Source organism: Protobothrops mucrosquamatus, unplaced genomic scaffold (assembly GCF_001527695.2).
Source record: "Protobothrops mucrosquamatus isolate PMUCROS unplaced genomic scaffold, P.Mucros_1.0 scaffold2321, whole genome shotgun sequence".
Classification (NCBI taxonomy): domain Eukaryota; kingdom Metazoa; phylum Chordata; class Lepidosauria; order Squamata; family Viperidae; genus Protobothrops; species Protobothrops mucrosquamatus.
The window spans coordinates 156053-167332 of record NW_015388405.1 but is presented as its reverse complement, the minus strand read 5'-3'; the positions used below and the strand labels follow the sequence as shown (position 1 = coordinate 167332).

The window sequence follows — 11280 nt, the reverse complement described above, 5'->3', positions numbered from 1 at the left end:
AATGAAGATGTTGAAGAGCACTGGGCCTAGAACAGAGCCCTGGGGCACCCCACTACACACTTCCCTCCATGTAGATGTGGTTCCATTGAGGACCACACGCTGAGTACGGCCGGTCAGCCAGCTACAGATCCATCTGGTGGTGATGCTGTCTAACCCGCATTTTTCTATCTGATCAAGTAGTAGGTTGTGATCTACTTTGTCAAATGCCTTACTGAAGTCCAAGTAAATTATATCCACAGCATTCCTCTGGTCCACTAATTTTGTCACTTGGTCAAAGAATGCAATAAGATTTGTCTGGCATGATCTGTTTTTGACAAACCCGTGTTGGCTTTTAGTAATGACTTTGTTTGCCTGTAAGTGTTCGCTGATTTGTTGTTTGATTATCTTTTCCAGATAATTTTCCATTCATGTAACACAAGTTATCGTTTATTTCTTATTTAACAGATCATGGACAAAAAAATAATCTAAGAATTTTAATAGGCTTGCAACTTAGTATAAATGTTTAAAGCCATTCTACCTCAACTGATGGAACACCTGTCTGACCCCATGTAGCCTTGGAAGCTATTACTTTAATGAGCCAGCACAAGGAAAGTCTAAGGATATTTAATATATAACAAATATTGATTGATTGATTGATTGATTTAGCCACCCATTTCATTTAGCTTACAGTTAAAAAATAAAATAAAATAACCAAACTCATAACAATGAAAGACCATTAAACCATTAATGACTATTAAAGCCTTTACAAACATAATCCGTGGGAGAATATAATCAATCTCAATAAATACCTAATAAATTACAATGTCTATCTGCAATACAACATTTAGTAATTACTGTTCAACTCATCTAAAACTCTGGCTATTAAAACAAACTAAGACTTAATAACCCAATAACTTGAAATAACAAATATGTATGTAGTGAAATGAGCATGAACAGTATGTTTAGCAATTTATAAAGTGATTGATGTGTAAACATCTTGAAAATAATATGATGATAGGATTTTGCTGGTCAAGCCTTATTTGATGTTGATTGAGTAACTTCCTTAACAAATTGTAGAAAAGCTGTGGACATAATGCATCTTGAATTCAGCAAAACATTTGATAAAGTACCCTGAAGCATCCTATCAGCACAGTATAGGGCTGGATGGCATATTTATTTATTTTCCTTTTGTTTGCTATATTCTTACTTGTTCTTCCCTTTGTATTTTTAGCAATAGCACTTAGACTTATATACCGCTACACAGTGCTTTACAGCCCTAAGGGGTTTACAGAGTTAGCATCTGGGTCCTCATTTTACCAACCTTGCAAGGATAGAAGACTGAGTCAACCTTGAGCCAGTGAGAATCAAACTGCTGGCAGTCGGCAGAATTAGGCTGTAATACTGCATTCTAACCACTGCGCCACCACAGCTCTATTTTTTCTTTCTATATATTTTTTCTGTGCATTTTCTATTTTTTAATATTTTTATTTTTTTAGTCTATATTAGTTTTTATCTGTCTGTCTGTCTGTCAATCAATCAATTTTTATTTAGTCACCGAGCAGTAAATAAAACAATAAAATCACAGTTGATTAGGATAAAAAAGAAAATAAATTGTAGTTTCTAAAATATCCAAGAAAGATTGGAAGAGATACTATGGCATAATGTGCAAACTATAGAATAGGTGTCTCCGGCCCACGGCCCACAACCAGGCTGTGAGCTGTTTAAAACTGGTCTGCCTGAAGCTGCAGGAGAGCGTGCACACACACCCCCCCCCACTTGTGTGAGTAGCAGGAAATCACATGTACACACATTTGTAGGCATGTATGGCTGCTGCTCATGAAAATGGAGCTGCACACACATGCACACTTGCCTACCCCTCGTGTGGAACCATCCCCTCTCCCCCCCCCATCGGTCTGCAAAGCCGGAAATTCTGCTATAGAACATTACTTACTTGTATTCAAAGAAATAAAATCTGATTAATCTGATAATAACAACTTAAGATAAAACAAGTCAGAACGACCAGGATTTTAGTAAGGAATGGAGATAATAATTCCTAGTGAGCATCTGTATAGACAGGACAATATGAAGTACCATGTTCCATTTTTTCAGTTAGTCTTCAACCACATAGACACATTCTCTGTTCAAAGGGTGAGTATCTCATTTTCATCTGTTTAACTGTAAAGTTTACTAAAATTATTATTAAAGAGAGTTTGATAAGGAATGCAAAACAGTCTTGCAAACAGAAATTTAACTGGGAATATTCTTTATTTCTGATAATTTATGACTGTTAGACTGCACTTTTTCCCCAAATACCTGAAAGGATAACATAAAGACCTATTTTCTATCATCTTAGAGCTTATGGCAAAGAATAATGGTCTTAAGCTACAAAAAGATAAATACTAGTTTAATATTCCTAACAATAAGAACAGTTTGAAAGTTCAACCAATTACTAAGGGTATTAGTGAGTTCCTGTTCACTAAATGTATTTAAGCAAAAACTGAGCAACCACCTGTTGAGGTTGTTTTACTTTCCATTCTTGCACATGGGTTGGATTTAATGGCATAAATAGCCTCTTCTGACACTATGATTCTAGAGGTAGAACTCTGTTCTACAAAAGTTGCATACCGTGGGGAATGAATGAAATCTACCTCAATATATTTTTATTTATTAAAATAAATAAATTAAATCATTTTAATAAAGGATACAGCCTCCAAGGCCCATAAACTTTTTAAATCTCATCCTTTCACCAATAAAGTAAGATTCTTAAACTTCTCCCACGTATCCCTCTTTCTTTTATTCTCATGCATCAGCCTTGTATCTTTGATTATTTTTGCCATGTATTTCAGTCCATTAAAATAGGTGCGATGGCTCAGTGGCTTAATGATGCTGGAGAAGGTCTCAGCTTTGGTGATTCAAGACCTAGGACTGCGTGGCAGGGTGAGGTCCTGTCACTTGCCTCAGCTTGTGTCCACCTAACAGTTCGAAAGCATGTTCTATGCAAGTAGACAAATAGGTACCACTTCAGTGAGGAGACCAGCTGGTATTCTGTGCAGGCAGTCAGATTCCTGACGGTCCTGAACCTTCCCAGTTGCGGCACCCATTTGCGAGGCAGCTCTAGGAAGTGAGGGGCCTTGGGTGATGCTGCAGGAAGAGCCACTTGTCTTTCTGATGCAAAGCCAGGTTGCCCTCCTGTGGCGGACTTTGAGAAACATGCAAACATGTCCTATAACAGATCTGGTGCCCTGGCAAGCCAAACTACTACTTTGCAATAGCATTGTGATCACCTGACTTCTGTAACAAACCATATGCTAATAATAAATAACAGCCCATTAAAAATCATATCAGTTCTTCCCTACAACATTACAATAAATATTACAATTACTGTTCTCATTGGCTTTCATTTGATAATTAAAATATTTCCTTCTCGGATCTTCTCTTAGTTTCACATCTGTCTTTTAAATTTACTTGTGCATTGTCGAAAAAAAATTGTTTCCCTCATACAATACCTTTCCTTAAATCCCTGCATTGTTTGCCTCTCCATTTGCCTCTCCAGATTCCTATTAATCTTTTGATATATTCATCTAGTTAGTACCTATCTCATCTGTATTTAAATAGCATCCTGTTTGTAACAGTTATTGATTCATCCCTTTTCTATTATTTCCTTTTCTTTCTTCTTAACATATTATTAGAGCACAAACCAGAGCTTTGTTCTTGGTATAGCCCTAGGCTGGTGAAGTTATAAAAATATTTATTTTAAAAATGTAAGTCTAAAGAAAATCTAAAAAACTCAGAAAAATATAATTTAGCAATAATCTTTAAAATTAATATTAGCAATATTAAAGTCAAATTAATTGTTGTCTGAAAGAATGGGGGGAGGGTGTGAGACCCTGGAGAAGGTGTGGATGGGCAGGACTCTTCTTTACTAAGACTGAGTATAGTTTATGAGTGTTTGGGCCACCCATATTTGGGATATTCCACCTTAATCCTGGATGGAATACCACTTCCCCACTCAAGAGTGGAGCATTATCTGGGTGTTTTTCTGAACTCACAGTCCTTCTCAATGAGGTGGTGGTAGCTGTGGCCAGGAAGACCTTTGTTCAATTTCATCTGGTATACCAGTTGCATCCTCTCCTACATCGAGGAATTTCTCTAGACAGATACTCAAGGTCACTTCATGGCTTGACTACCACAATGCACTCTACATAGACCTGCCCTTGAAGACCACCTGGAAGCTTCAACTTGTCCAAACTAACATGGGCAATGATATGCATGGCTTGGTATGCCTATGTAATACCTCTGTTCTGTGAGCTGCACTTGTTGCCAGTTTACTATGAGGTGCAATCAAGGTACTACGGGTTACCTATAAAGGCCTAAACGAAATAAGGCTTGGTTACTTGAGGAGGTACATGTGTCCCATACTATCTGCTTGCCCAATTCACTTTGGCAGGTTTGGTGCCCTCCTTCAGTTAAACAATGATATCTATGAAGATCCTGGAAGTGTACCTTCTATGTCATTATGTCTGCACACTGGAAGGAGTGCAGTGAGCCCAAATAGCAACGACTAAAGCTCCCACACAACCATGTGGGTTTGCTGTGGTTGTTGTTCAATTTGAGTCATTTTTTGTTCTTTATTTTCATCATTCTATTATTATTCTGTGAACTGCCCAGAGTTGCTGGGAATCAAGCAGTGTATAAACAAACAAACAAACAAACAAACAAACAAATAGTATTACTTATAGATATGAAATGGTCATAAAATGCTCCTGAAATTCAAGTGGAAGCGTCCCATGTGCTTTCTAATCACATCAATTCTTAAATCAAAACTGTTTATGTACCCAAACTATGGAATCTTCAAAAGAATTGGCCTAATGATCAATTATAGAATGATATCTATCTTTATTCTTTCTTGGTTATCATGAACAATGTTCAATCTTATATCTTATATTATATATTTTTATTATATATAAATAAAAATGTAAATGTTCGTTTGTTCAAAATCTTAAATCTCCGAAAGTTCTTCACCGATTGCTTTGAAATTTTGACACAACGTTGCATTCGAATACGCACATGCTTTTATATACCTACTATTATATAGATCTCACACCTGTGACACAAACGTGTGCTTTCTCTTTTCTTTCTTTTCCATTTAACCAGACTAAGCCACAGCAACGCGTAGCCGGGTACAGCTAGTTAAAGAATAAAATTAAATAAAGTTTGCAGGCATTGCAGGATTACCACAATGAAAACTGATCTATGATCCCATGGTGTTCTTCCCAATTCTATCAAGAGGTCAATTGTATAGGTATACATAAAATACAGTTTAAGAGTACAAAATAATGAACAAGGGCAATTTGGAAATAAACCTCTGTTTGGTTATCAATGACAGACACTCGCAGATACAGAACTTTTATTATACACATTTGAAAACTGCAACATTACATTACATTTCGACAGCTGCCATTCAAATTGAGGTGGCGCCAAATCTCGGCTATGGGGGGGGTGATCGAAAACATCCCAATGGAACTGCTTCTTGGGTCATCTAGTGGTATGCGGGCAAGCATTATGGTGAATTAATACCACACTGGAAGTGGTGCCATAGAAAATCCCGCCAAATGTGAAGATGTCAAAGGAGTACTGCTAGCGAAGTTCATGGAGCATGGTTCGACCATCAATTCAGAAGTCTACTGTGAAACATTACGAAAACTCAGATGAGCCATCCATAACAAGCGTTGGGGCATGCTGACTTTCGGTGTGGTGTTGGTTCACAATAATGCTTGCCCGCAAACCACTAGATACACCCAAGAACTTTTGAAGCAGTTACATTGGGATGTTTTTGACCACCTCCCTCTATAGCCCAGATTTGGCATCAAGCGACTGCTACTAAGGAATTTCAAAGTTTGTAAGACAAGTGCCTCAATTTGAATGGCGATTATGTCAAAAAGTAATATAATGTTGTAGTTTTCTAACGTGTATAATAAAGGTTTTGTATCTGCGAGTGTCTGTCATTGATAACCAAATGGAGGTTTATTTCCAAATTGCCTTCATATAAGAAGTCCTTTAATATTCTAAAATGTGACATAAATTCATATTAGTAATAGCAACAGTTATTTCTGGTTCAAGGATAACCTTGAAAACAATACTCAAATAAACACAATATATCATTTCACAGATATTAAGGAGAAAATTAAGCAATGAATTTATTTAACACAGCAAGCTAAATTATCAGTTATTCTATACACACAGAGACACACACAGTGAAGACATATAGAAACATCCAAACATTTTAAAACATCCTACATGCTAATTAATGATTGTCTGGCCAAGGCCGAACATAAATAGGATCAAATGCACATACCCCTTATTCTTACATTCTAATAAACCCATGTACCACACACTCACTCTCACACACACAACTTATTCAAAATTAATGGAATACCTTTAACTGCAGTGTAAACTGTTTGCAATTACTTTCTGACTGTACCATCCTATGTAAATAAGTTTTGTTAGCAAATTTCACTCTTGTACTTCTCATTCCTTACTTGAACATATAACAAACTAGCATACCTAATACCTAAAACTGACCACCTAAAGCTGATTTATTTCCCATTTTATAACAGACATTTCAAAACGGTATGATAAATTGTTTTATTAAACATGTATAGAACTTAATACCTGATATTTAAAGTAAAAATTTAACCTATTAAAAATTCTTATACTGAGCAATATTTCTTATAAGAACACCAAATAGTACGGTAATTACAGTAAACTCATTTTAATACCCTATAACAATTTTAGAAGCATTCATATTTATCTTTTTAATATTTAAATCCCTTATTTTCCAATGTCACGTGAATGCTTTTTATGTAGCATATAGTTTTTCATTTTTAAATTGCCATCACTGCAAGGATGCAATTCCATCTTTACTCCCCAATTAATATTATATGATACACATTGCTTATTAAACTCCTTTTCAATGCAGGTCAGCAAGCTAATTGAAACAGACTATTCTACAGCTGAAGTTATCACAAACTGATAAATGAGCAGCTGTTTAACTGATATCAATGCTATGTAAGCAACTAGGAATAAGACATTTTTCCCACTCTACCTCCTACACATATAGTAATCTTCATCAATCTTGTTAAAGACTCATTTGAACTATGTGCTTGCATTTCAATTGCTGAATGTGACTGTGTATGTGTTTGTGTCCATGCACACATTTTACTTCCAGAGTCTTTCTCTACACAGAGATAAAGCTACCAACACTCTTGTATTTCATGAGGTATTTTAAGAAACTTGATAATCTGTACCCTTTTTTGTGACATCTGTATTTTTTCCTAATATAAGCTATTGCCAACTATGGATTTCAGATGCTTAGTTTTGTATTTATTTTATATAATTCCATTCATTTGAAAATGTATTTTTTTCTTAAAAGTGTGTTACTTTGGAATGGAGAGAGACATAGGATAGCCACAGCTTGACAGAAATCAGAATTCAGTAACATTAAGCATAGGAATACTTATGACTCATTTGTGTATGGAGTCTGAATGTACTGCATTTTATATAAAATAAAAAGATAATATTAGTGAATTTGAAATCAATCATGAAAAAGCTTTTCTGCAAAAAAAGGAAACATTTGATGAGGAACAATTAAAAAAACTATACTGAATATGAAAGCAGCTTGATTCTCAGTAGCTAGGCTTGCCAAGGGTCTACTTTAAATGCCAGTCTAATAATAAGTACTTTTTTTCCAGAGTGAATAAACATTTCTTCCTATGGGACTTTTTTTCCAAAGTGGGAAGTTTAGGAGCATTTCCTCCTTGTTACAAGCAATATCTATAGTGGCTTGATAGCTCTCTAAACTATGCCTATCTACATAGCTGTAACCCTAGTGTCCTTGTAATATATTAAATCCCATTCATCTTAATTAACAGTAGACATTAATTTTATTATCATAATATGGGCAGAAACAACATCAGAGAAATCATACAATATGTACCAGTGATGTTTATCTCCTAAAAGAACAGCATTTTCAAAGATCTTCTTTTCTCCCTCTAGCACCGTACACACACTGAAAATCTATATGAGGATTGGATCTATCTAGAATATATCCAGAGCAGATACAGGATTTGTTTCTTAATTTGCCAATCCTAAAACCTACCATTGTGATGCACCCATTTCAAGCAATCCACAAAATTCTACAAAATTCCTTATTTTTAATATGTTTTTATCTGTTGCTATTTTATCTGTTAACCATTATGTTACTACAGAACAAAACTGTTAGTGACAAGTTACAAGCTTGTAACAAGATGTTTTCTATGTTGCCTCCAGAAATCGTGGGTGCTCCATCACTGGAGATTTTTAAGAAGAGGCTAGACAGTCACCTGTCTGAGATGGTATAGGTCTTCCTGCTTGAGCAGGGAGCTGGACTAGAAGACCTCCAAGGTCCCTTCCAGCTCTATTCTATTCTATTCTATTCTATTCTATTCTACACATTTTATTTACATAATACATGATAAACTATACCCGATAGAAACGGGAAACAAAGAGTTTTTGAGTCAACAAGTATTTTTAATACTTAAATTTCTAGCTCATTTGTTTTAAAGAAGTAATTTTTCTGCAGTTGCATATTCTTGGGTAATAAAAATGAAGCCTTTTTCCTGGGCAACAATTTGATCAACTTTTTAATTTTATAACATCAGCATTTTGGGTAGTTCAACTAGCTTCAACCTGTGGATGAAATCCAATTGTATCCACTTGCTGCAAAGTGCTACCTGTAAGCAGTGTCCATGCTCCCTCTGACTGTTATGTAGCTGTCTCATCTCCCCAAACTCACTAGAGTAGAATCTGAGGTCATACCTCTGTGTTGCAAGTAGAAGCGGGTGGGTCTACTTGTGCAGCAGCAATTATTCTACATGCTGAAAATTATTTAGTAAGCTAACTATAATTGTAGAGCCATATTACAATATGGTACATATTTTGATGGACAGAATTAAGTGAATAGGCTTATGAAAAAATTCAAATTAAGTAGTTGAAACTTATTAGGTAAGGGACACAAATATACACTATCTTCTAGAAAAATGTTTTATACTGTGTAGATTTTGAAATAAAATCCTACATTAAAGTTTTTCAAAAATATCTACTACCACATTAAAATGTGGTTAATAATAAGTAACCATAAATAACTATAATTTCCTTCAGCAGTATATAAACACATTCTTCCATGAAAACGAATTATGAAAACTAAAATCTGAAGATCGGAGTATCAGAAACATTACTGTCTTTTGCATTCCATATTATAGGAATACAAATTGAACGTAGGATCAAAATACATACAGAACTCAAATTGTAAATTTACTTCTTGAAAACTCCACAGTATAAGCCTTATATCCAACATTTCAAAAGCTTCCTTTTTTTCAGAATACATCAAAAATATAAGAAACAAAAATGTAACAGTCTATAATTACAATATTTTTCTAATTAATTCAAAGTGAAATCTATAACGCTGTATATGTGTATGTTTATAACAGAGAACTACTATTACAATGTCTCAATTCTTGATAAGCTACCACCAATCTCCTAAGTATTTTAAAGAGAATAAATGGGAAATAATTCCAAGAAAATTTAGTAACTCTCTGCCACATGCAGCATTCTGTAGCTCTCTAAGATTTCAAAATAGCAACACGTTTTCTCATCCTTTACTAATCAGCATAATAGACAGGAATGCACAATCACCATCAATGACAAATTACACAAATAACAGATTTTTGGGGGGATGCATTTTACACATCTTTGATAATGTAATGGAAAGTGTCTTTCAGCACTTTGACAAACTCTATTGCCGGTTAAAAAGAAAGTGTCATTGTTTGCACAAAAATCATTTTTATTATGTACGTTATGATTTATTTATGTCCTAAAGAACTGCAATTTTCTGGAAAATCTGTAATGTAACTTAAAGAGTCCTGCCTCTCTTTCATCCACTCCTCACAAACAGCTTTTTGGAATAGTGACTTCACATCCTTTGACATCAGCATAGCTTGAAAGAGGGGAGGGGAGCACCAGGGTCGAAAGCAGTAAAACCTGTTTAACATTGCAAGCAGCCCACCCAATTGTTCAGTCGTTTAAAAATAAACTATAACCCTGATATCTAATTTTGCAACTTTAATAAATCTGCATCAAAACAAAAATGGATTCTTCTACAAAAGACTTCCTGCTTTCCTTACCAGAGAATCACAATAGCTAGAGACAGAAGGTTACAATTCATTCAAACACAAATAACTCACCTCGAATATGTAAAAGGGCCACGGGCTGGAACGGCCCATTTGAATTGGCTGCTTCTACAACCATTCTGTTGCCAGGTTTATTACATGTCAACATTTAAGCTTCAGCAGAGAAAGCCGTGTACTCCTTAAGGCAAGAAACCAGCCTCCATTTTAGTTTAAAAAAAAAAAAAGAAACTGAAGCTCTCTGCAGCTGGAGGGAACTGGCTAGTTAGTGATGTCAGCAGAGATGAGGAAGCTGATTGGCTATCTACATCAACTTAAAATGACTCTAGAAAGCCGCAAATGAAAAGAGCTCTCTGTGTGACTGTCACTGTGCATTCAGCGTGTATATTGTCAGCTTGCTCATACTTCTATTCATCACTAGTAAATGAAAATCTAAACCACTCTTTGAAAATACTAGCAAAAAAAAAGGCAGAGTATAGCAGCATAAATATATTTAAGTACATTAGGAATGAGAAAAGAATTTTCATACATTCAGAAGATTAATATGTATTTCTACTTTAATTGCATTTGATATAAATATTAAACATTTCTCTTTCCTCTCTCTAATGAACTTACATCAAATATACAAACATTATGCCTATACTTTTAGGGCTTTACAAAATTTTCTATAACATTGTACAGAAAAAAATGTAATTCTTCTCCCATCCCCAGAATACACGTATTATGCATATCTAAATTTCTTTGAAAAGTCTCAAAGCCAGAGTTACACTGAATTTATTCATACTTTTAAAAAAACCCAATTATGGCAAGGAGAGCACACAAAGTTTGCTTGCAGAAAAATCATTTCTTTTTTCAGGAATCTATATCTGATTATTTCTTGACATGGAGAAAAAATATTCTGTTTCTTTATCACATTTGCCCTTCTGCTGTTGGTCTTCTGTTTATCTATTACAGACCAATTAATTTTACATTTGTCTAGTACAATCAAGCATTTAAAAGAAGCCAAGACTCAATTTATTAATTGAATTTGAAAATTTTTCTTCTTTACTAATGCAAATCTTAGGAGATAGAATTTAAA

At 34.8% G+C, this 11280-nt stretch overlaps 1 protein-coding gene across 3 annotated transcripts in view; it reads right to left on the bottom strand.

Moving 5' to 3' along the window:
* PPP2R5C (protein phosphatase 2 regulatory subunit B'gamma) overlaps nt 1-11280 on the bottom strand; it is a 64260-nt gene that overhangs the window by 33886 nt on the left and 19094 nt on the right. For 2 of the 3 annotated variants that reach the window (XM_015824680.1, XM_015824681.1), the window contains exon 1: nt 10260-10414. The exons of the other annotated variant lie outside the window; for it this stretch is intronic. In XM_015824680.1, the coding sequence (XP_015680166.1) occupies nt 10260-10353 (94 nt within the window). In that variant the 5' untranslated portion in view covers nt 10354-10414. Of the gene's footprint in view, nt 1-10259; nt 10415-11280 lie in introns of those variants that run through there. 3 annotated transcript variants of the gene reach the window in all.